The following is a 25,974-nucleotide window of genomic DNA, read 5'->3' as shown; positions in this document are numbered from 1 at the left end:
AGCATTTTCAGTGATGAATACCCTCTTGGCATAAATACAGATCTGTTTTCTGTATCTGGAAGGGCTCACACATTTCTAGAGGCCTATGTTTCATTGTAAGTAACCATCTTATAAGAGTCAGTGATTACAGGCTCAGTTCTGATACTTAGCCATTTGTGCACAATAATCAATTTGGAAGATCTCACCTCAATACCACGTAGTCCCGAGCAGGGTGGGGCGCCATACTGTTTTGGACATACTGGTAGATTTCAGTCTGGCTGTCCAGCGTTTCAATCACTTTTGAATCCAATAGGTCTACGTCCCAGAGGTGCTGCTCTTTCAGTAGGCGCTTTAAGATTTCCTCAGGCATAGCAGGAACTTCAATGGTGGATCTCCAGAGCCTTAGAGGAGGCCCTTCACTCACCTATAAAGATGAAGCATTTCTCAGTGTGCAGATAAGACACACACATCTTGACTTATGAAGACAAATTATGGGTGGGGACACGGTCCTGTTTTCAGAGATTAATACATTTATGAAGGTAATAAGCTGCCTTAAATACATTCAGAAGTAGGCCAGGAAGCAAACAAAATAGCTAGAGTCCACTCTGGTTAAAACCATGACATTTGTTTTCATAGTGGGTGAATGTGATAGAGTACGATTATTCATTTATTTTCAACCCAGTACTCATATAGCCATACAGATCATTCTATTTGTTTTCAAGGTGACAGAGAAATAGTTTTATTAAATACCTCTATGGACCCATTATGCTGAGCCACATAGCACACCCAAAGCAGAGTATTTAAGAAAAGACAGGCATGTAAAGGGATTCTCACCAAAATTTGTGAAAATTTAAGCATGTCCTAAAATGCCTTTTTAAAGGCTTTAGTAAAACATTCCAAGAAACTCTAGTTTCATTCTGCAGAAACAAAGGATTTCATTAGAAGTAGACTGAAATCTTCTTAAGTGTTAATGAGTATTACTTCTCATGGGACTGGTTACCTGGGAATCTGAATCACATGCCTGCCCAGTTCTCTAAGGATGGGCCTGGGCTACAGATTCCCATGGAATCTTCTCTCTCATGAACCCAAGTCCTGAGCACAGGCATGCAAATGTGGTCAACAGCAAGGGACTTACCTTCTTATAGGACAGCTCGGCCTGCTCAGAAGTAGAGTAGTTGACCCAGCCTTTAAATTTCTCTTTCACTTCCTTGAATAGGCCGTCCACACAGTCCTGGAGGAAGTGTTTGTAGTCAGCAGACTGGTTGTTGCTCAGGTGTCCCAATGCCTCCAGGGTGAGGGGCTTTAGCTCCTGTTCTGTGTAGGAATTGCGACATCGGCTCATTTCTTCAGGCACCTGGGAGAGACACAAAGGCGGTGGGTAAGTCTACCTGTGTCTATTTTCAGTGTCCATCAGTGGGCAGAAGTGATGGCCTGGATCCTCAAAGTGGTACAGGCAGGTGAACCTCTGTATTCAACAATGGTGGTGGGAGGGGGATCCCCACTGACTTCACATGGCTTATGAAGATACAGACAGATCAGTTTCACAAAACATGCCTAAGACACTTATTTTTATGTCAGGCCTTCTTCTTTGCAAAGTTAGAGTAGGAGGGTAAGTAACTAAAACAGGGATTACATTGATCAAAGCATGTGTCTCAGATATAGAATTTTAGTGCCAAGTAATTTGTTACTTTTTCTTTTCAAAGAAGTATGGGCTAGTCAATTTCATTACCATTACTGACTTGAACGACTGTATACATAAATATGTATGAATAAGACATTTTCAAGCTATATATATAGTCTCCAGCCATAAAAAAGACTTTTTGTTAAGACATGAACAAGTATTAAGGCTACAATCTTGTCTCATTCACAATAACCTGCCCATAGGAGCTAAACTTCCCCGCTCCTTACCTGGAAAAGCTTCTTGCACTCTGCAATCATATGGGCCAGCCCTTGAGTGGCAGCTAGGTTTTCATTCAAGTCTTTCTGATCTGGTTTGCCCAAACTCTGTTTTCTTTGCATTACCCTACATAGAAGAAATAAAGGAGGGGAATGAGTCAAATATGTACGTACTTTTCATCAGCGTAAAACTCATGAAACTCCCAGGGGAGAAAAAACATTTCCCTGGGGCCTATTTGTTGTTAAGCGGTTTAAGAGAGCTTTTATTTTGTTCACCAGAGTGTCTCGGTTTTATCAAGACACACACACACACACACACACACACACCACTGAACAGACATATTTTTAATGAAATCCAGGCTAATGAAAGCCATTTGATTAAATAGGTTCCTGTCTCACAGCTTGTAAGGACTGTGCCTCTGTGTGTTGAGGAATAAGGAGACTTCTGAAGGGTGCGGGGTGGGGACGCTGGGAGTTTCCAGTCCCTCTTCTGACTATTTAAATAAACAGGATCCCCTTCCACAGGTGAGGGATACATCTATTGTTTCCTGGAGGTGGTGTCTTATTCTTATCTCTTACTCATCTCTGGTTCTCAATCCCATTAAAGGTGGAATGCCTCAGCAAACTTTTAGAACTAGATAAAAGGGTATTTAAAGAGTTGTAGGCTTTCAGGAACAAAGCAAACTTCACCCAACATAATTGGGCCTTAGTTTCCTTCAGATCTGAGAGAAAGATCAGCTGGAGGATTTAATATGGGGGTCAGTCCAGTTCTTCATTGCTTCCTGTTACACTTCAATAGAAGTTCCTTACATGAAATAGTCACATAAATTAGAAGGTCAGATTGGCTCTATTTCTTCCTATCAGATAGAGACAAGTTACTTACGGAGCTGATCTTCCCCTGTACCTCACTTTCTCGCTATGGATACCAGATACTCAAGTTCTTCACCTGCTGATTGTTATGATGATTAAGTGAAAAGTCCAATGTGAGACCCAGAAGGTGCCTACTAATATCATCTCTGTTATTTTTCAGATCCTTGGCTTTCTCCACAGCCTCTCCCATTTGTACACACGTATTCTAGGCAGAACTTTTATAATACTATTGGCTTAGGCCAGATCCCGAGTAGGAGAGACCTTGAAGCTCAGCATCATCTTCTGTTCTTTAAGGCCTGGTTGTTCTGGCGTGGGGCACAGGCTAGGAAGTTTGGCTTACTGACCATGCAGAGGCAAAGACAACAGGGATCATCCACCCAGGTTTTTAGACTAGTAAATCCGCATGGGTCTTTGCTGGCAGAAGGTATAGTTACATTTATCATTCGCCTCAGAGTAAACACTGGCCATGTCAAAGCACCAGCCAGTGTTTTATCTCAACATCCACTTGTTAAGGGATTGCTAGAAATATTAAGGTACAATTTCTAGAAAGTACTGACAGGAAAGGAACCAAAGTGTAGGGCAGCCCCACACTGGGAATGAAGGAGGTCTCAGTTTCACTTGATTTGGGTAAGAAGCCAACGAGAATACAGTGGCAGCTCCAGTAGATGCCTCAGTTTGAAGAACAGAGCATGTGCCACCTGGCGTCTGACCTGTACCTGGGAGAGGAATGCTCTCTCTTCAGGGTGTTGAGGTGGAAGAGGGAAGGCGCCAAGCACACAGCCAGGTTGGTGGGAGTCATCTGGTTATCCTTCACAGCTGCTGTGACGTCGCTCAGGAAGTACAGGAGTGTCTGGAGTACCTCACGGTTCTCATCAGGCAGGAGCATGATGGCGGCTTTGATAGCCTGGAGGCGCTGGTCCTTGGGAACATCTGTAGGGCACAAGCAGCCGCATCGGCTCAGTGATTTTCCATGTATATGGCAGGGAAACACCTCAAAGCAAATATCAGTATCAAATATGGAATGAGCGGGGCTAGGGATACAGCTCAGTGGCATAAGCACCTGCCTGGCAAGCGCAAGGTCGTGAGTTCCATCCCTGGGACTGCAAAAAAAAAAAACCCTCAAAACATTTGGGGGCTGGGGATTTAGCTCAGCAGCACAGCGCCTGCCTGGCAAGTGCAAGGTCGTGAGTTCAATTCCCGGTACCAGAAAAAAACCAAAAAAAAAAAAAAAAAATGGAATGAGCATTTCCAAAGAGCTTAGTAGAGGTTAATAAGGAAAAAATTATGGACCGCCACCAGCATTCCTACCCTCAAGTATTTCCTGCCTCTTGGAAGAGTTAAGAAATTTCAAACACTCAAAATACCAATCCACTCCTAAATCCACCTCAGACCTTAGCTCCAGATGATTCCTGCACTTTTACTTTACAGAACAAAAGCCTCTTAAGCCCATTTTAAAAAATCTATAATGTACAATCACAGTTATTGAAATCATTATAAGATTAGCCTCTAGTTTCAATGAAAAGTCTTATACCTATACACAAGAGGACAAGAACTCAGATCTCTTAGTCTTGCTTTTAATTAGAGGTTCACTATTTTGGGAACGTTCCGAATTTTAACTGAGTTGTTCATTCTTGAAATGGGAGACCTTGTTAGACTATTCAGTCAATTTAAACAACAGATTGCTTTGCCTAGTAATTTCTTAAGTTTAGACACCACACCAAGACATGATTATAGAAAGCATATAATTATGCATAGACATAAAAGGCAAGTAAACCTATACAATGATCTATATTAGGAAGCGCTGAACCCAACTTTTGGATTTCCTTTACTAGACAAACCTTTTAAAAAGTAAGTAGTGGAAAAAATAATCAAGTCACTCAAATGCAGTGCCACAGGACACACTGATTAAACAGCTCCATGGTTACAATACATAACAAATACCTTGGCGGGGAAAATGTGAGCCATGTTTTCATAAAATATGAAAAGATGAAACAAATAATGAAATAATCCAGACCAGCTTCATTTCTCATAAAATGAAGCCCAACATGCCAACGCTGAAGACAATTTCAGCATGAAGAGAAGCTGCTTCTAAATCACATTGCTGTAATAGCTCTCTGAGCCAAGAAAAATACAAGGCTGTAAAAGCTATAATCCCGATCTTGATCATTAATTTCAACAACTGTTTGCTTTAAGCTTTTCTTAAAAGTGAGAAGGACAAGGGTATTGTTTTCTCAAGTATTCCTGGCAGGGATTCTGATGAATAACAGAAAAAGATTATTTATTCATTTTACAGTGAGATGAAACACTCAGACACCTGTGAAATTTTAAATACAACAGGCCTGCTGGTGAGATGTAAAATAATTGAAAGAGAAAGAGGGGGGCAGAGAAACTGATCAATTTTGGTACCTGCTCTTTATCTAAGCATCTCAGATAACACTGTTCTACAAAGAAATAAAAGAAGCTGGATCAGAATGTAAAAATATACAACTGCTTCAGCCATTATAGTCTAACGACAAGGGCAATTTATATTCTCATAATTCAATAAGTATTCAGAAATGTTCCCCACACAGAGGCAAGGAAGATATTGCTGACACGCGCCCAGGAGGTCACCCCTCAGGCCCTCTTGTCAAAATAACATCAAAGGAAGCTACAAGCTTTAGCTGGGCCCATTTTCTCCCAAAGTCAACAATCTTGAGACCAAGGAGCACTCACACTGGTAGATCTGTAGGAAGGTCTCCGAGAGCTTGTTTGTCATCAGTGGTTCCGGAAGATCTCGGAAATACTGCTTCAGCATGTCTGCCACGTCATAAGCAGACTGCCCTTCATAGCTGACACAATCCGCAGCACTCTCGTTCATCTGGCGCAGAGCCTGGATCCGGGATTTGACGCCCGATTTTCTGAAGAGCCCAACCTGTTGGAAAGAAAATATTATGTGTCGGAATGGAAGGAACATCTTCCCCACAGAACAAGGGCAAAAGTACAGAGCTGAGTTCCCACGATTTCCTGGAAGCCACAGGCAGCGGTGCTCACTTGGTCTAGACAGTGGTTGCGGAGGTAGCGCATGGCTTGCTGGATGCTCTGAGGCAGGGGCTGTCCCGTGCGCTGTACATTGATCGTCAGAGGGACCCCGAACACACTCCGGTCCTTGTAGTCTGGAACCTTGATCCTTTTCATGAACTTGGGCACAGCCCTGTTTAAAGAACATAGTGGTGGGGGATGCGTTTATTTGATAATCGATACTCGCCTTCCTCTGCAGATAAGCTTTAGTTTCTGCTCATATGGTAACTACATTTCAATGACATAGTGACCAGTCCAGTTTCTTGCCCTTTCTAGCCACACCTTGAGTGCTCACTGGCCATTTGTAGCCAGTAGATGCTGCATTAGACTGTGGAAATATAGACTATTCCCACCATCACTGACAGTTCTGTTCTAGCTCTTCTAAGGGTGAGGCCCTGTCACATTTCTTTAGCTGGGCATTTTCTTTTACTATTGGCCTGGGAAACTAGAGCCTGTATTCTTAAGGGACCCAATGGGCTTCCTTATACAATGGTGGCACAAGAAAGAACAGAAACAGAAAACATGTAAAGCCCTAATTAAGTACTTTTGATAAGAGTTTGAAAAACAAGATCCAAGGAAGATTACGTAAAAAGATTCAGGTAATGGTGCATGAGAGAACAGCAAATACACGACACTGGTCTAATGTACTAAGAACCAAGTCTAGAGCTGAACAGTGAAGGACCCTGCTGATGATCCTGGTCAATAGAAAATTCTCAGGTTTCTAAGGGAACAAGGAAATGGAACAATGGGGATTTTGTGAGACTAGTCCAGACTCCTTGGAGTCCTGAAACCAGCTCCACCCACAGCAGCATAAGGAACAGCAGGAAGCCCATGTCATACATTTAAGGCTGTCAAGCAGACATCTGAGCTCTACAGATGACCCCTCTGGGTGAGACAAGAAAGGGCAAGGCCAAACAAGACAGAAACTTTGGGCAGAATTTTTCCCTGTAACATGGGTTCCCCACCGTGCCAGGCTTTTACATTTGGTTTTGACTCATTGGAAAAACTGACCAGAACTCAAGAAGTACGAGGGACTTTAAGATTCTTGAGGGTTTGGTGGGAAGGGGGTGGGTAGCTCTTTAGAAAGGAGAATCTAAAATATGCAGTTTTAAATAGCCAGAAGGGAAAATATTACCCTCAAGCACAAAGGAACACTGCAGAAGACCGACTGCCTTGACTGTATTGCTTTCCACCAGCCATGACAGAGCACTGTTTATAGCTCTAGGAAAGGTAAAGCTAAAGAGCAGAGCCAAATCTGTATTTCCATACAGTTAAAGTACACGGTATTATGGCTAGAAGTGTGCATAATACGCGCTTTGTTGGGGCAGAAAAGCTTGGCTGCGGAATGTGGAAAGAACACATTACGCTCCCCACCGAGAATCTGAAGCATGTAGGGGTAAACTGGTCAATACTTATTTCTGTCATCCAGAACAAACAACTTCTGTATTTAGCAAGGCTCTCATAATAACCGCCTTTGCACAGGAGGTGCTTTGATGCTACAGCTCCGCGCACTGCGCATCTTGAGGAGGGAGAAGTGGAGAGAGCAAGACCAGCTACCTGGCTCCGCAGACTCTCAAGCAACTTGGTCTGTTACAAAGCACACTCTTGAAAGAGGCTGCTTTTTGTTTTCCTAACAACTGGGTAACAAACACGCTGATGAGTGAAAAGACTTAAGGACACCCAGCTGACACTGCAAAACACACCGAGACATCCATCCAGAGGCAGTTCTCGGCTTTGCACAAAGAACAGAACAATTACTATGTACAGGTCAGGTCACACTCACAGCCCATCCAACCAAAGAGTTCACGTCTGACATTGTACACAAACAAGGCTGGACTTTGAAAAGTAATGCTGAAGAAGGCATCCAATAAATTTCACCTGCATTTATATATTTGTCTATAACACTTTATTACAGTGTATTTCTTAAATGTACTATCCACCATTTGAATCTCTTTGATGGGAAGAACATTAAACTCTTTTGCACATGTAGATGTTTGAGCGATCCTTCAAATATTCGTTTCAAAAATGATTTCAAATGGCCAGGTAATGTACATCAGATATTTCAAGGATGATCTCATGATACTATAACATTTTTCTTTCCATCCTTCTGTTAATATGACCTGATACTCTACACACAGTTATCTACTGCAGGTTATTTCTACCCCTGGAAAGCAGGTGCCTGTACCATGTGATGCGAGAGTGATACATTCTCAACTCCATCAATGGGCAATGTGTCATTCTGTGAGAAGAAAACTCAGTCCAAGCACCCTGCTACCCCTAAAATCCCACTAGCTTCAGCAGTACTGAGTGCTGCCTATGAATGCAGACTGCACGAGGACTGTTGACTAGATGTTAATAAAGACGCAACTGTCATATGCTTAGGGTTGGGATGGCCTCAAGTTGTTGACCAAACACCACTTGCAGGACAGTTTACTGAGAAGCTTAAGCTCTTACCAGCTAAAACCATGCTTGTTAGAAGGTGTGTATTTTTCCAGCAGGGCCGTCAGTTTCAGGAGTGAGTATTTCTGCAGTAGGTTCATCTGGGCCACAGACTGGCAGTTAATCTGCAGAGATACAGAGTTTAGGCTCGGCCGATGGAAGCTCTGGAAACTGTGCCATCTCAGTCTGTGCCTGGAAGAGAACAGGGCAAAAGGAGTGAGCACAAAAGTTTGTTAACAGTAAATGCAAAGAGGGCCCTGGGCTGCTTGCTGGCATTTTAGTAAGTGAGAGGAGGACTCAATTGCCATTCCATTTCTATTATCCCTCCGTGGTGAAATGTGCAGTCATTGCTAGGTATGAACAGGGGCTTGGTTCCAGGACACCCTTGGATAACCACATCCACAGATGCTCAAGTCCCTTGTACAGGATGGCAGAGAACCTATGCACATCCTCCTGTTCACTTTCTTCTTGTTGTTAACTGTACTGGGGATTGAACCTATGGCCTTTGCACTGAGCTACATTTCCAACCTATTTTATTTTTAATTTTTGAGACAAGGTCTTGCTAAGCCACTGAATTGCCTAGGCTGGGGTGAAATTTGCGACCTTTGTGCCCCAGCCTCAGGCATATACCACCATGTCTTGCTTCTCTGCTTAAATCATCTCTAGATTACTTATAATACTTAAGACATTGTAAATACTTTGTAGTGGTTTTCCCAAGTATTTTTGATCTGTAGTTGGTTGAATCCATAAATGCAGACACAGCCCATGGATAAGGAGGGCTGGCTGGACATGACATAAAATTTGCCATTTAACCATTTTTACCTACACAGTGTGGCACTAAGTCTTCTCACATGGTTGTGCACCCATAACTACTCTTAACCTCCATTTTTTACCTTACCCAACAGAGAGTCAGTACCCACTAATAAACAGACTTTCTTTGGGAATGTTGGGGTCTTCTGGTATGACATCTTCCTCAGGAATTTACATGATTGTGAATGCCAGTGTCCATTCCATGTCCTCCCACAGGACCAGTGGAAGCCATCCTGTTCTGACCGCCACCCCAAGCCCAGAGGGAAAAGGAGCACGGCTCTCACCTGTTGCACCTGGTCAGGGAGGCCCCCACCCCAGAGTCCCTTCTCTCTGGAATGTCAGCAGGCTCTTCAGGCTCATTCAGGGAGTTGCCTGTGCTGTCCAGGTCACTGGGTGTGACTCGGTCATTGTCTACATCCAGGTGTATCTGTTTGGGAGACGACGGGCAAGGAGAGACAGAGTCTAAGGCTGAGTCGGAGTCTCCTTCATCTGAGAACTTCTCAGACCACTGGTTCACTATGCGCTGCATTCCCTTCACATGGTAGAGGATGTCATCCAGCTCAGGGAAAATGTCCTCATTCTCCAGGTCAGCCAGGTTTCCTGAGCTGGAATAGAGGATGGAGCCTGGCACATTGTCATAGATACTCAGGCGGCTGGTCATGGAGCTTGAGGAATTGCGTCTCTTTATTTCCTTGGGGCTGTCATTGCTGTTTTCCCTCCTTAAGCTGATGTGGCCAGGGCCATGGAAGCTTCCTGTCCTCCAGTTCACAGAGCTGTTGTTCCCTGTGGGACAGAAACTGCTGTTGGAGAGAGCCTTGGGGAAGGTTCCAGGCTTGTGATCCTCAGGGATGTAGAACACCGCGTCCTCTGGGTAGCTCTCTTGGTTCTTAAAGTTCTGCTCTATCACATTGTTAAATGCAGACTGACTGAAAGGATCAAAGCCCTCGAGATACATGCCCACCCGCTTGTTGCATGTGCTGAGGCTGCGAGTCCTGGTGACAGGGCTGGGCGTGCTGACAGCGCTGCTGGTCTCCGACTGGCTGCTGCTACTGCTGGTCTGTGTGGAGTTGGATATGCTTCTCTTTCGTACCATGGGGACATTGATGTGGTTGCCATTAAGGGCTGAGATCTCCACGCAGTTCAGCTGCTTCAGCTTCTCCTCGTCCATCCCTTCTTGCAGAATGGGCCCACTGATGATGAGCCCCAGCTTGGAGGGTGCTTTGTGTTTGCTGTGGTGGGAGCTCTTGAGCTTCAAGCTCTCCATCCGTTTCAGCAGACTCCGTGTCTTGGACTTGGTGCTTTTCTCGTGGCCTTTCATGCTGAAGTTGAAGCTGGACAGTTCCTTGGGAGATGGCAGGCTGCAGAAAGAGTCGTCATTGCCTGTAAAGTGGCTAGAAGAGCAGACGCTGATGACGGAGTTAGTCCGGGGTGTCGCAGCTTCCCCACCGCAGGGCACATGGGTGTGGACACTGCTAGTGCTACTCAGGCTGAGGACAGAAGCCACCTCCTGGCGCTCACTGAGGTCAGTCAGCATGCTCTCACGGCTCATGGCACTGTTCAGGTGGGAATCATCTGGGGACCCTGGGATTGGGTCCTGCTTTGGAGAAAAGACGTCAAATTCTTCAAGCCGGGACCACCTCTTACTGTCCCTCTGGAAAGTCCATTTGCCACTTATTGCACAGGGCTCATCTTCATCTGAATCCTCACTCTGCAAAGACATAACGGAGCCACTCATGGGCTGGGACTGGTGGGCAGCAGGGGCCCAGGGACTCGCTCAGGGGCAGGAGACTGCTCTAAAGATGTCACCAGTATCAATTCCTTTTCTTTATTACTTTTGGTTAAAGTAACCAATATGTAAAGAGTTTAACAAGAGAAAATCTCATGAGGTGTTACAAGCTGATTTAGTTATTTAATGAAAACCCTGAGTGCGCAGGTTGTTCTTTAATTGCTCACAGAGGGAACCTCTAAGATTGGTGAAAATTGCAGGCATGCAAAATATTCTAAACCGGAGCCAGCAACCGTGGACTCTCTCTGCACTACCTTCCGTTTTGCTATCTGTTGAATAGTACGTGTTTCTATTTCCTTTTGCAATTAAAAAGGTAGTTTTCAAACAATAAGAAGAGTAGCAACTTAACGATCTAATTGTCCCCCAAATTTTAAGATCTCATACTAAATTCATGGAGACCACACTAGATAAGCCATCACACATCTCAGGCCAATGCTGTGTCACCTCTTACCTGCCCTTTTGCTTCCCCACTCCGCTGCCAGGGCTTATGCTACCACTATCCCGTGCATTCTTAACCTCAGACAGGCTCCAGGCAATCTGACCAGGCTTCACAAATACCCAGTCCCAACAGCAGTGCCTGATTTATGTGTAGGGCTCAGGAACTTGCTGTCACAGACTGTTGCACGCTGGCCCTTTCAGTAGGATATCAAAGGCACAATTCAATATGATAGTATCTTTGCACTGGGGTAGAAAATATCAGATGGCCCAAGTTTCACAGGACGGTGAGTAGAGAGCATTAAACAGTGACTTGGCGGCTTTTCGGCACACCTCAGTGGATGCTAAGGTTACAGTTCATTTGTTTGAAAAGTTTCACTCCTCAAGGAGGCAACTTACTGCATGTCAAGGACTCTAGGATAATTAAAATGTGTACTCCAAACCCTCAGAAATATGTTCTTTGACAAACTTATTCCTGTTTACTCTAATTTGTGACACTAACTCCCAGTGCTACGCCCACCTCTTCTCCTAAGATCTCATAAAAGGGCCTCACAACTCACATGCAGAAAAAAATACCAGCTAATTCACTGCCACCACTGACTGAAATGTGTGGGGTTTCCCACCCGCCTCACTGCCTCCCCCAATTCCTTTCCTCCCTTCAGATCATTTATGATTCTTCAATATCGCCTTTCATCTTGACAGCTCTGAAATGTAGTTTATTTGGGAAGACTGCAGAGTTCTTAAAGAATGTTAGCTTTACTTTCTCTGGGAGCAATGACTGCAAAAGTCCAGCGAGATTCATTAAGCCTTATCCCTTCATTACATAGTAGGCCTTGAATTAATTAGGAAAAATAATAGATAATTTCTTCAGGTCAGAAACAGTATATAAAACAGTCTACTGACTGGCTGCAAGTCCTGGTTTCAACTACCTAAAATTACACAGCCTTTGGTAAATTTGACTACATTACAGTATTAAAAATGGAAATGCTTTTGGAACAAAAAAGAATAAGAGTTTGGGAAACAAAACCTATTAGAAAACACATAATCTGATATATGATTTGCCTTTTATCCACTCTCTTTCCTATTATATAATTTATATACTCACTCTTTTCCGATGAGGGCTGATTTCTAGTTTCATTACTGCGCATTTGTTTAAAGTATTCAGACGCCTACAGAGCAAAGAAATAACATTAGCAAAGAAAAGAAACCACCAATGGGTAAGTAAATACACTTTCCAAAGATGATATATTTAGTAAGTTTTTTGAACTCATTAATATCAATAATTTAGATGACCATTAGAACTTCCCTTTGTATTTCTAAATATTTTCATTTAAATTTAATTTTTACTATTATATAGCAAAATGGCACACTGTAATGACACTTGTCAGGTGCCTTTACTTCTTCTAATACTTCCCAGGTTGAGCCAGTGGCTAACTGCAATTAGGCAGGTTCTACGTCAGGAAACAAGAGCCTCGCAAGTCACTTTTCATAGAAACAAAAATAAGGAGGAACCATGCAGAGAATGTCAACCTTCTTCCACAACAGTATATTTTATCTCACATCAAAATTTGAATGAAAAAAATATGCTTTAGTTATCTTCAAATAATAACCTCAAAACAGCTTATTAAAATTTTTATTTTCTCATACAGAGAGCAAATTTGATGCTTCTTAATATCCAACTGTTTTTAATAACTTTCTGCCCAGAAGAGAATAATGTTTACTAGGGATGGCAACAGTACATTATTATTTTAAAAATTATTTTATTTTATTTTAAAATGAAATTTTAAAAATTATTTTAAAATTTGCATTATGTATTTAAAAATTTAATTATTGTATTTAATTTAAATTTAAAGTATTGTATTTAAATTTAAAAATTGTATTTAAAAATTTGATTATTTTAAAAATTTGTATTATGTAACATCAATGATTAACAATCTTACAGAACTCAAAAATAAACACTTAGATAAGATTCTTCTTTGGAGCAGTAATCATACTGAAACTTTGAATACCCTTGCTAAACAGTAATGTCAACTTAAAAGTAGGGGAATAGGGCCAGGGTGTAGTAAATATTCCCAGCACTGAAAACAAACACAAACAAACTTAGGCAATAATTTACTATCATAAATAAAATACTCAAAAACTTTGCAGGAAAAATAACAAAACAGCTAAAAAAGACACCCTAAATGCCCATGAAAAACTGTTCTATTTTTTTTTTATCTTTTTGAGACAGGGTCTCACTATACAGTTCAGGCTGGCCTTGAGCTTACTTTGTGGCCCAGGCTGGTCTTGAACTCACAAGGATCTTCTTGCCTCAGCCACCTGAGTGCTGGGGTTACAGGAGCACACACCACACCTGGTGACAAACTGTTCTACGAAAGTGTCCAAGACAGGCTTCTGGCCTCCAAGTCTTTCTAACATCTTCCACGAGGCTAAAACTGAGTCTTCCTCGAATCAGCCTTTAACGGGTCAACCTGCTGCCTCATATGAGTCTTTCGAGCAGTTTTCTAGTTTTCCTAAAATTTTAATTCCTATATTTTTATGAGATAAGAGCATTTAATTCCGTCACACTTGAACTGGTCATGTACTCTCTTCAAGTCCGTGCTTTCCCATTCTGTTCTTGCAACTTGCCTGACAACTCTGATGCACCAGCATAGAAAGTATTTCTGCCTGAGTGATAAGCCTGCCTTTGATTTCATAAATTATGTTGAATCTTATTTATAAAATAAACACAGATAATGCAGGTTGGGTCTGTTGAGAAAAATTCACTGTTGATAGGGAGGGAAGGAAAACAACTGAGAAAAAGCCTGCAGACTTAAAAAATGAGTGGGCATAAGTTCTGTCTCTAAGGGGCATCAATTACTTAAATGACTTACACTCACGGTATTTTAGTTCTCAAATGTGTTCAAGATTTAAAGAATCTGGAATGTTTATAGTCGGTGTTAGGTCTGGGTTGCATTAATCAAACCTGTAATCAAATACCCACTTCACTCTATTTGAGCTTTAATGGTTGAGTGGTGTTTATAACCAAATTTACTAGGCATGGAAGCCTATGGGGCTTGGGGAAGTGGGGTTTACTTCACAAACTCTCGATTTGAGTCCAATAAAAAAGACCCAGGAGACCAGTTTTATAAAGGTCAACTTTATCTTTTCATGTTGGTAGTCCCAAGCTAATGGCATTGGAATTCTGGAGGATACAATTATTCCCTGGGGTTTCTGTGTTTATTTGTTTGTCCCCTGGAACCTCCAGAGAATGCTTACTGGTGGGACCCTATTTACTTACAGAAAGATGGTGCTGACATGAAATAGTAGTTGTAGCTAGAAAATAAGTTGGTCTCAGAAATAGGGTAGAAGAGTGATTACCAGAAGCTGGGAAAGACAGAGAGGAAGAATAGAGGATGGTTATAGGGGTCTTCTTAGAAGAAGAAAAAAGAAAACAAAAGAACAATTTTTCAAGTAGGACTTGACAAAGATTGTTTCAATTCTTAAGGATCTCTTCTTAGGACTAGTACAAATGCCTTTAAAAAAATTATTGGTTAGATAAAGTAAGTTCCAAGTGTTCTATAACATGATAAAGTGAGTAGTTTACATTAATTTATGGAATACTTCAAAATAGCCAGAAGAAAGGATTTTGAATGCTCCCAGTATAAAAAATGATAAATATACGAGGTGATGGATATGTTAATTACCAGCATTTGATCATTACTCCTTTGTATCTATGCATTAAAATATCACACTCTACCCCATAAATATGTACAATTATTATATGTGAATTAAAATTTAAAAAAACAGTTTTAGCTAGATGAACTGGGGCTTGCTCTGAGTGAGCAACTTTATATGTTATTATCTCATCTTAATTTTTACAACAACCCTGTGGTAGAGATATTATGCTTTATCTTCATTTTAAAATGAAGAGGTAGAGGCTTCGAGAGATCTCAAATCTTGTCATGATCACGTGATTAAAACACAGTGGCTGATACCTGAACACAGATTCTTCTATGCTCCTTGTAAAAACAAGTATTAATGATAGCAATTAAGGGGAGCAGCTTATAGCATAAGGATTCTTCAAATAAATGGCTTGGAATAAACAACTGGCCCTCTGGAAGACTTGGTCATCTCCACCCTGGGGGTTTTCACAGGTCTCCCTCCGTTCCCCAGGACTATGTGGTCTTATCTCTTAGGCACATGGCACCCTGCTCTGAAATGTACGGAGCCCAGCGTGAGCCATCAAAGGCCTTCACTGCACAGAGCACAGCAGGCAGGACTTTTATTCAAAATAAAAACAAGGGAAAGCATAAAAGAAGAAAGAGAAAGGAAACAAAAATAACTTTCTAAATTGGAACTGACAAATAAAAATCATTCCAATTTTTACAGATATTTTCTTGGAACTGGTACACATGCCTTAAAATATTGCCCGCTTCCTTTTAAACAGAACAGGAATGCTAACAAGGTGAAAATCTACTCTAGGAAGGCTCCTTAACATAGGTTAGGCATTTCAAGGGCTGATTTATTTATGTATTTGTTTGTTTGCTTATAGTTCTAGGGATTGAACCCAGGGCCGTCCCACTGAGCTATGTCACCAGCCCTTCTTATTTATTTTGAGCCAGAGCATTTTAAATTTCCCAGGCAGGACTTGAACTTGCAGTCTTCCTACTTTGGCCTCTCAGAACATTGGGATTATAAGCACGGACCACCACACCTAGCTCAAGGGCTGTTTGAAAACAAAATGCACACCAAACATGACAGTGTGGATATCTACTTTTCATTTTACATGATGTTCATAATTCTTTATTGTATTTATAGGAGTCAGTTTTAATTCCAAAAAAAATAGCAATTTGGAACATTCTGAAGCTATAAGAAGACATTTCACAAGGGGTAGCCTAGTAGTAGGTCACAGTTCACAACATCTGCATATGCTTCAAGACAAACTAATCCATTCTCCATATGCTGAGTATATATCTCTCATAATTGTGTCAATCACAGGGTTAAATCATTCAGGAAGGCTAGTAAGACTTGAGCAAAGGGCAACTTCTTCAAAGAAAAAATAAACACTTTATAGTGCGAGTACAAGAATGTTGGTTGGCAATCAAAATCCCCCAAATCTAGGGGTCTCAAAATTGTAACTTCCTTCCTTCCTTCCTTCCTTCCTTCCTTCCTTCCTTCCTTCCTTCCTTTCTTCTTCCTTCCTTCCTTTCTTCCTTCCATCCTTTCTTCCTTCTTTTCTTCCTTCCTTTCTTCCTTCCTATCTCCCTCCCTCCCTCTCTCTCTCTCTCTCTCTCCTCTCTCTCTTTGGTACTGAGGACTGAATTCAAAACCTTGCACATGCTAGGCAAACATTCTGCCATGGAGCTATATCACCAGCCTTATAATTATAATGTTTGGACATTATCAAACTTTAAATTTTAAACAGTATCATTGTTCTCCAAGAAACTCAATTATGTTTACAAGACTTATGACCTGAGTAGAAAATTTTAAGAGACTGGCTCCTTCCCGTGTTGTGATCAAGAGTTATATGCCTTGCAAATGCTGTAAGAACACAAATTTTAAGAAAACAGAACACTACTGTATTCCTAGGACCATTTCTACCACCCACACATAAAAATATGGTCCAACACAAAGGAAGAGGAGTAGTGGGGAGGTGAAGTCCTAAAATGTTGTGAAGCCCTTAAACAGAGTTTCTGCAGCCATAGTAGCATATGTATTTTAAATCACCCTTTCAAAATAGTTCAGCAATGCAAAAGATAGATTTCTACAAAAAGTCTTTCAATCCAGAGACAGTTTCACAAATTACAAGGTGAACTTTCCAACCATATTACAGCTATATTATTTGCTGGCCTGGGAATGGTATAGGCCGAGAAGGCATTTAGAAGAGGCAGGTCTAGCAAATGAGGTGAGTATCACGTAATCAGCAAAGTAAGGATCCCAACTACACTCTGGACAGTTCAGACCTTGTAGTGCATTTCAGAGGAGGGTCTCAGCTTCCATCTTTTTCTACCTGAACATTTGTCAAGGCTTCTCAAAAGGGGAATCAGGGCTGGGGATATAGCTCAGCATTAAAAGCGCCTGCCTGGCAAGCACAAGGTTCTGAGTTTGATTCTTAGTACAAAAAAAAAAAAAAAAATTAAAAAACAAAAACAAAAAAAACTTGAGAGAATCAAAAGGGGAATCATTTCCATGTAGTCTTATTTCTATGAACATGCATTTCCCCCTACAAACAAGTGGATGACTGTTTCTATGAATTCTCAAGAATTTCTTTTTGAAAAGGAAAATGCAATCAAATGTAGGCCCGATAATTTAATTTTTGAAGTACCTGACACCCATCAATCCAGATTGATAATTTAATTTTTGAAGTACCTGACACCCATCAGTGCATTCCTTCTCACAGCTCACCTGTGGCATGTTATTCTACATACCAGAAAATCAAAGCCTAACCAGGAAGTGTGGCAGTCTGGATTCCCATCAACGACCAGTTTCTTTTAGGCTTTCCTTTCACAAAGGATTTAGGAATACAGATTCATTTTCTTTTATAGTAGGGGATTTCTCCTGTCCTACTTATAGCCTATGTAAAGTACAAAACAGATGCCCTTTCCTTCATAAAAAGAAAAGTACCTAAAAAAAAAAAAAAAAAACAAACCTCCACAAACAACACATTGAGTATCTACACAACACTTCATTCCTTATCAAGTTCCTTGGGAGAACCAAGTCATTTAAAACAATTCTCTAACATACAAAAAGAAGTAGTTAAGACTTAAATTATGGTTCTTGGGTCCAAAATATTGCTGACCCAGAAATGTTATGACCCAGAAATTCCTAAACTGTTGATGCTGCTCAGAGGGTCCACTCCCTAAGTGGCTTAAAATGTGTGAAACGGATGATGTGACACATGCTTAAATATTTCCTAAGATGCATTTTTGAGTGATCTCATTCATATGTATTATCACCAGTAATGAACTGAAAATAAATTAATTCTGCCCCATAGCTAAGTGGGAAAACATTTTAACAATGTCTGGAGTAGTTTATATTCCAGATGCAGACTTCTTTCCCTCTCCAAACTGCACTGGTGATATTTTTTCACTCCACATGACATAACTATGATATTACATAACTCCAGGCATAGGACTTGGAATTAGCTTTCTTCCAGAAAACATGTGCATTTAGTTCTGCTTGAAAGGTTGACAGTGTTTCAGTGGTTAATATGGCATTTTTTCTTTCTTAAACCATGAGAACTAGTCTTTTCTATGTAACATTCTAAACACCCTACCATTCTCCTAAACTACTACTTAAGTTGGCTGCTTCAAATAACACTGCGCTATGTAAGAAAAATAATAATTTACTCTCACATAGCTACCACTGAGAGAAATACTGGATACTGTTCTATCCTCATAATAATTTTTGAAGTTAAAATAAATATTGAAATTAAAGGAGAGTTTATTTTAAATGTACAATCAAATCAACATGTGAACTTTATTTACATGTAATTTTTTGTCCGGAATTCAGCTGTTAGGGCTTTTAGGTTTGGGGGAAAATTATGCAGGATGAATAATCTAGGATGAATAAAACTGTCCTGAAGGGTTTGAAAGGAAAATCATTGCCCCATCATCGCCCATCTTAGATTTTATTGTTTCTGCTTCACTAAAACTTCCAAGCTGCTCCTCAGCCTCAAGTGCCACCAGTACAGTGAACAAGGGCCTCTGACAGTTTTATTCACATTCACATCAATGCTCATTTACTGCCTGTCTCCTATATGTTAAAGACCATGCTGAGTTGTTTTATAGCCTATTTAATCCCCGAGTCACTACGGTAGAGCTGGAGCAGTCAGAGGGGCTTGAGGCACTTTCCTGGACCTCCAATGGTAGTCTCGACTCCACTATGCCACGAACCTTGACCCACTCTTTGTTACTCTGAGCGTGTTATTTCCACTCAATATAACAGCAGCTTTGTCTTTGTTAGGGCGCCTGCTTGGGGCCACCAAGTCAATTAATGTAATGTCACTCACATTATCTCTTAAAAGCATCCCATTCCAAGTTTCCAAACCACTGAAGTCAAAATACAGTACTATTATCAAAATATGGAGCGGTACTATTTGACTGCCTTTGAAGAGAATGTGGAGATGGTATTTTAATGGAAATAACATATAGCATTTTCCTTCATTTTAATTAAAAGGACAATAGTTCACAGCAAACTAAATCACTACTCTTTGCCAATTGAAGACTGGACTCAATTGAAACAAAAGAAATCAAACCCTAGTGATTGACGAGTACTGCATTTTTAGATTCAGTAATAAAATTGAAAATTCTCAAAACATGTCCGCTTACCTGCATAAGGCCTCAATGGCATCTCTGTCTAAAAAGTCATGCTCTCTCTTGACCAAGGTGATATCAATGGGGAACAGGAGGTCTGTAAGAAAATCAAAACAAACCTATTTACCGAATAGCTAGGTTCTTGCTGAACTGAGCTGGGGAGAAAAATTCCCAAAACAACATACTGAGTATCTACAGAACACTTCATTCCTTATCAGTTCCCGGGGAGAACAAAGTTCTTCCAGACAATTCTCTGTCAGTACCTAAAACAGCTCTAAAAACGTCTGGAAACTCAAGTCTTGCTTCTTATCAAAGAGACCTGGCTCAAAACACTGTTCCACCTTTTAAAAAGCTAGCAGGCAATAATTCCCTGCTATAAATGATAATCAAAGCCAGAATAAGTGGAATAAGGATTCCTGTCATACAGTGTGGTTTTTTTTTAATGCATGTGTTTGCTCATATGTAATCCGAGAAGAGGCCATGAAAATAAAATACAACAGAACAAAACAAAACAAAACAAAACAAAACAAAACAACTGGTCCAGGGAAAGATCTAGAAAACAGCAGCCAGGGATAGTCAGTGGGACTAATCCATTTGTATGATATCAAGAGAGAATTGGAAATATGTTATTTTAAAACAAATATTAGTAGTTCAATATGGCTTCTTGGGGAGGTTCTATAACTCCCTCTGAAACAAAGTTATAAAGTTACTGTAGAATAACAGAACCCCTAAATCCTTTCATTTGTAGAAAAGTTCAATTCTCTCAGGACAAAGAAGAACAGGTATGAGACTAAAAAGTGGAAAGTAATAGAAAAATTTCTCTCCCTTCTAGAAAGTACAACAGTGGTTACTAGAGCCTGAGAAGGAGTGTAAGATAAAGGATGACTAAGGGGGTACTGGGGGTGTAGCTGGAGAGAAGGGATAAGCTCTTAGCACAGTAGGGTGACTATGTTTGACAATAATTAATTGTATATTTCAAAAAAGCTACTAGAGAGAATTCTGAATGATCCCAATACAAAGAAATGGTAACTACCCTGGGTTGACTGATATGCCTGTTACCCTGTTCTTATCACTATATGCTACATACAGGTACCAAAGCATTACACTGTGCCCCTTAAATACGTATGATTACTACCTGTCAGTACAAAATGTGCATCTTGGGCTGCAGGGTTTGAAACAAAAATTTAATAGAAAAAAAAAAAATGATCCCTTGTAGACAAATACATCCAAGACCAGCATGGAGGAGACAGACCACTGTGGAAATGTGCAGCAGCCCTGAAATTGGTCTAGATACCAGCCAGCTATTACCTTCTTTGGAGTTTAGCTATCAGGGTAAATCACAGGCTTTCCCAGCAGAACATGTATACTATCATGAGTCTGTGCAACACCACGGGTCAGGAATGGGCCAAAAGTCATCCCAGCAGGGTTACCATCTTCTAAACAATCTCTTTGGCTTTCCAAGTAGCTCATGCTGCACACTGGAATAGACTAGGCTATTGATAATTTGGGAGTTGTGGGTAACTAGCAACGTTTTATTTCCTGAGTAGAAAATGTGGGGCTCTTGTTAGTTTTTAATTTATAATCACTAGTTTATACGGAAAGGTATGCCATACCTTATTTCTAGTAATCCATTTCTTAGGGATAATACTTGAGAGCAATAGTGTCTAACTTGTGACCACTGGTTTTACTGAGTTGTATGGAACATCTTATTTCTAGTGTTGCATTTCTTAGGAAAAATGCTCAGAATATCTTTATAAAAACACTGTTAAAAGCTATCATAATAAGTGTTCATTTACTATCACTTCTTTTTTTTTTTCTGAAGGCAAGGGCTGGATTACTGATATTGTTCTCTGACTGATAACACTGGCAGACCAATGGAATAACTACAGCTCAAATACTGATGAAGAATATATGGAATTCAGTACCACAGGATTATATTTCTTTAAGCATGTATAGATTAAGTCTCTCTTCGGCAAATGAGTAGTGGCTATGTCACAGTGGAACTACAAGAGGAGGCTTATGGGAGAATGTAGCTATTCATACGTGGGAACCAGACAATATATTCTGATCAAGAAGTGACATATAATTGTATTAATAGAGCTAACACTAACGAACAGGTTAATGCTTAAAGAGTATAACATCAAATCTATAAATGTGAATTAAAGAGTTCATATGCCCGGTAAGTATATGTGAGAAAGCAACTGTGTTATTTTAGCAATTTCTAACTTGGTGTACCCAGGGCTGTATTTTGGATTACTTTCCTGACTCAAGTTAACTATAATTCTGTATTTTTTTTTAAACAAATCTGGTAGTGACTAAATGAGAATTTAATCAATAGTTTTCTTTGCTTACACTCTTTTCTGAAAGAACTGCTTTCTAAAAGATGATAGTTTGCTGATGCAGAGAAGTTTTCTGAGACCAACTTCCAGCTTGAGTTTAAAGGCAGGAAGTATAAAACTGCGAAGTACCAAAATAACCCTGAACAGGAAGACAAGGAATGCGAGTCGGTGTGTGGTGTGGATGTGCTCACCCTGTGCACAGGGGGCAGGATGAAAGAGGGAAAACGATAGCACACAACAATGTGGGGTGCACCTCAAAAGTGCGCTGGTGCTTCAAAGAACTTAGAAGCATGATGGGACCACAACATGTCATGTGTGAAGACCAGTCTGCACCCCAGGATTGTGAAAGAAGGCAGACAAACTGGAACTGGGTCTTAGCAAACAGACTCATCACAAGAAGGTGCCACTTGGCTGAAAATCAACACCAAGAATGGACATAATTGAAGGAAATTTAATTTTTAAACACGAGAACAAAAGGACAGCCACTTTTGAGCTGCTGCAAATGCAATTATCTTTCTCTGTCTCCAGAAGTGCTGTGAAATGGAAATCTAATTAAAAGCTGTTGCCTCTCTACTGACAGCCAAAGCCATTTAACAGGTCAAAAATTCTCTCTAAAGGAAAGATAAGCAACTCCATCATAGTAAGTGTGGTATTAACCCAATAACTCTAAAGAAGAAAAAGAAATTGGAGTGAATTATTTTTTAAGAGTCTAACAATAAATTCAGAATACATCTTCACACAAAAATTTCATGCAGTCCATTTGGACATTCAGGGGTAAGCCTGGTACTATAAATTGGAGGTCCCTATTCACCCAGTGTTGCTTGAAAATTATACCTAAAATAGGACTCAATAATTCAAAAATAGTCCTGCAGTTTTTCTGGTCTTTTTTTCCCTCTATTTTGTTTTTTGGTGGTGGGATTTGAACTCAGGGCCTCACGCTTGCCAGACAGACACTGTGCTGCTGAACTACATCCCTGGCCCCATAGAATGATTTCTGAATGATTTCATGAAGACTATCACAGAACTCCCATTTAAATGAATAGCTTATCTATCTCAACATGCACAGAGCCCAGGCTAACTGCCTGGGTGCCCAGCTCAGAAAAGCAGCCAGGCATGAATGCTCATCACCCTCTAGCCTTAGCATCCCAGTGACCCTCACACTGCTAATGAGAAGATTACACAGAAGAAATTTATTTCAGACACTGATTTAAGGAAAAAAGGTTCATCTTCCCCTAACCAAAAAGATTAAGTGACACAGGAAAAAAAAGAAAACACTGATGAAGAGACATTATAAAAAGGGGAGCACAATGACAAGCCAAGGGAAAGTTATCTGCAACTCATGACCCCACAGAGGGCTTCTACAAATTATTTAGAAAAGCACAATCCATTTGAGAGAACAACAGGACTGAGCTATGTCACAGAGGAGCAAAAGTCTGACAATATCAATATATTATTGGTAGGAGTGAAAACCAGTACTGACACTTTAGAAAGGTTTATGCTATGAAAGTGTACATATTCTTTATCACTCAGTAGCTCTCTCCTCCAGTACATACATAAGTTATTCTACATATACAGCAGGAGATAGGTACCAAAATGTTCAAAACAGCAGTTTATTTGTGTGTGTGTGTGTGTGTGTGTGTGTTAGGAATTGTACCTAGGACCTTTGCACTAAGCTGCATCCCCAGCCCTTTAAAAAAAAATCTTTTTTGTTTTCTAAATTATTTTGAGATAAGGTCTTCTTAAGTACTAAAAGCTAGGCTTGAACTTGCAGAATTTATAAAAGCAAAACTAAAATGCCCACACATGAGAATATGGACAGGATTACGGTTTAGATCCATGACATCCCCCAAAGCCTCTTATGCTCACAGCTGGGCTTTGGGGTGGTGACTGGACCGTGGGTGTGCACATCCATCACTGGGCTTACCCACTGAAGAGTTCAGAGCTCCGTGTGATGTTGGGAGGTGAAACCTGGTGGGAGAGGTGGATCACTGGGTACATGGCCTGGAAGAGGATATATTCCTCTTCCTCTCCCGATCTCCCTCTGCTTCCTGACTGTTGTGCAATGAACTATTTCTCTTCTGGATAGCCCCTCTGCCATACCACCCTGCCTTGGAACCATATTGGAAGTGAATATGGATTGAAACCTCTACAAACTGTGAAATGAAATAAACCTCTCCTTATGGTATAGGTGTCAAATATTGTGTCTCAGCAACAAGAAAACTAAGACAGAGAGGAATACATTGTGGTCATGTATTCACAGGATGGAAATATTATATAGCAGTTAAAGCAAATGAACTATAGGGACACTCAACTGAGAAAAATATTAATATAATATTAGGTGAAAAAAGTAAATGCCACAAGATTACATACATCATAATATTCCTTTCATTAAGGTAAAGACAACTTTATCAAAATGTACTTTTCAGGATATACAGGAAAACAATATAAAAGGGAAGCAAGAAAATGACAGGGGTTTCAGAACGCTGGCAATTCTTGGGAGCAGGACAGAGCAGGAGCACAAATGGGGTGTTATTACCACAGTCACAGCCACTGTTCTGAGAGGTGGGGGTCTCAGGTGCTCATCACGTTACGTTTCTAAGTGAAATACTTAACTATTAAAAAATAATTGTAATGTCTGGAAATAAATCATGGATCAATAAATAATCATGAACCATGTATCAAAGATAATGATTACATTAATTGAAAGAAAAATGGCATTCCTGGCTTACCTTCATAAAGCTGTGCGTACTGGGGAAAACCAGTTGCTCGCAACCAATCACAAGCTTCCTTCGCTTCAATTTCTAGAACAGTGCAGAAGAAAGATAAAACTGTTAGCTGTATGTACCTCAGCATGCTTCTGTTTTTCTGAATAAATTGACTTCACTGTATCACATAAGCAAAGCGTGGCTTCTGTAGAAAATACAGATAAGCAAATATAAAAAACCTCATGTAATTCAGACAGTTTAAATCCTTATGCATATTTCTGGACTTTTTTCAAGTGTATATGACTATCTTCACTTTACTTTTTAATTGTTTTTATTATTTATTTATTTATTTTGGTCTTTTTAAGACAGGGTCTTGCTATGGAGTTCAGGCTGGCCTTGAGCTCACTTTCTAGCCCAGGCTGGTCTCGAACTCTCAGCGATTCTCCTGTCTCAGCCTCCCAAGTGCTGGGATTACAGGTGTGCAACACCATGCCCAGCAGTATCTTCACTTTAAAGAAAACACAGAAATGAGGTCTGAGCAATCAGCTAGCCTGCTGCTTCTCATGTGTTCAGGTTACAAATAATTATTAAAATCATGGCATAATGAGGAAGTTGAAGAGGGATTCAACAACTAATTTTAAGTCTGGCTGGCCCAACTGGATTTATTACATCTGGTACCCGAGAGAACTTCCATGGGTCCCCAAAAAGACTCTATGGCCCTGATGGGCTGGCCATTTTATTTCCATTTATTTATTCATTTCTTTTCTGCAGTTCTGGGGATTGAACCCAGAGCCTTTGCATTGACCTATATCTCCAACCCTTTTAAAATGTTGAGATAGGGTCTTGAGCAGTTAAGTTGCCTGAGCTGTAATCCTTCCTGCTTCCACCTCAGTTTTAAAGTGTCCAGATGTTGGGATGTGCCTCAGTGCAGGACCTTAATTCTGCAAGAGAAAGTCCCAGGCTTTCAGAGACCGGGGGGAATGAAGTCACTAAGCCCTACAGTCTTGGCAGGCTGAAATGCCTAATAAAGCTCCTGCTTCTCTGTGGTTGAACATCTTGTAGATAGTATTGATAAACAGAACGGCCAAATGTAACTGACATACAGTGTTAAAACTCACTCAAGCATACATTTACACTCTCGTTAAAACTGACTCACAGAGGATTTTTGGACACATTAATTAGGTTTTCTGTTTGCACGAAGAATATTCCTTTCACCTCCTCTTCCTACCCTCCTCAGGCCATGAAAGTACTTAGTTACCTAAGGCTATTCCCTTCTTCATAAGCATCTCAACAGTGTTTAAAAATTCCTAGATTAAAATCTTTACTAAGCATCTCTCCTCAGAGCTAGATGTGAGGCCAAT

General features: G+C 40.5%; 1 protein-coding gene and 1 long non-coding RNA gene across 5 annotated transcripts in view; one reads left to right on the top strand and one right to left on the bottom strand.

Annotated features, from left to right (window-relative positions):
• The window catches only part of Dlc1 (DLC1 Rho GTPase activating protein), a 381,773-nt gene that overhangs the window by 4,703 nt on the left and 351,096 nt on the right, over window positions 1-25,974 (bottom strand). For 3 of the 4 annotated variants that reach the window (XM_013521500.1, XM_013521501.1, XM_013521502.1), the window contains 11 exons: window positions 24,638-24,709; window positions 19,585-19,666; window positions 12,378-12,441; window positions 9,336-10,759; window positions 8,257-8,433; window positions 5,776-5,935; window positions 5,458-5,656; window positions 3,456-3,675; window positions 1,888-2,002; window positions 1,115-1,333; window positions 186-403 (listed from right to left, as the gene is read on the bottom strand). In XM_013521500.1, coding sequence (XP_013376954.1) covers window positions 186-403; window positions 1,115-1,333; window positions 1,888-2,002; window positions 3,456-3,675; window positions 5,458-5,656; window positions 5,776-5,935; window positions 8,257-8,433; window positions 9,336-10,759; window positions 12,378-12,441; window positions 19,585-19,666; window positions 24,638-24,709 — 2,950 coding nt within the window. The remainder of the gene's footprint in view (window positions 1-185; window positions 404-1,114; window positions 1,334-1,887; window positions 2,003-3,455; window positions 3,676-5,457; window positions 5,657-5,775; window positions 5,936-8,256; window positions 8,434-9,335; window positions 10,760-12,377; window positions 12,442-19,584; window positions 19,667-24,637; window positions 24,710-25,974) is intronic. The other variant, XM_005398346.2, reaches the window with a different exon arrangement.
• Window positions 6,426-7,691, top strand: LOC102014221. Its single transcript, XR_263143.2, has 2 exons — window positions 6,426-6,826; window positions 7,285-7,691. It is a non-coding gene; the product is annotated as an uncharacterized LOC102014221 (long non-coding RNA).

This window comes from Chinchilla lanigera, unplaced genomic scaffold, assembly GCF_000276665.1.
Source record: "Chinchilla lanigera isolate Chin_1 unplaced genomic scaffold, ChiLan1.0 scaffold00062, whole genome shotgun sequence".
NCBI lineage: Eukaryota > Metazoa > Chordata > Mammalia > Rodentia > Chinchillidae > Chinchilla > Chinchilla lanigera.
The sequence above is the reverse complement of the archived record's forward strand: the minus strand, read 5'-3'. Positions and strand labels throughout refer to the sequence as shown.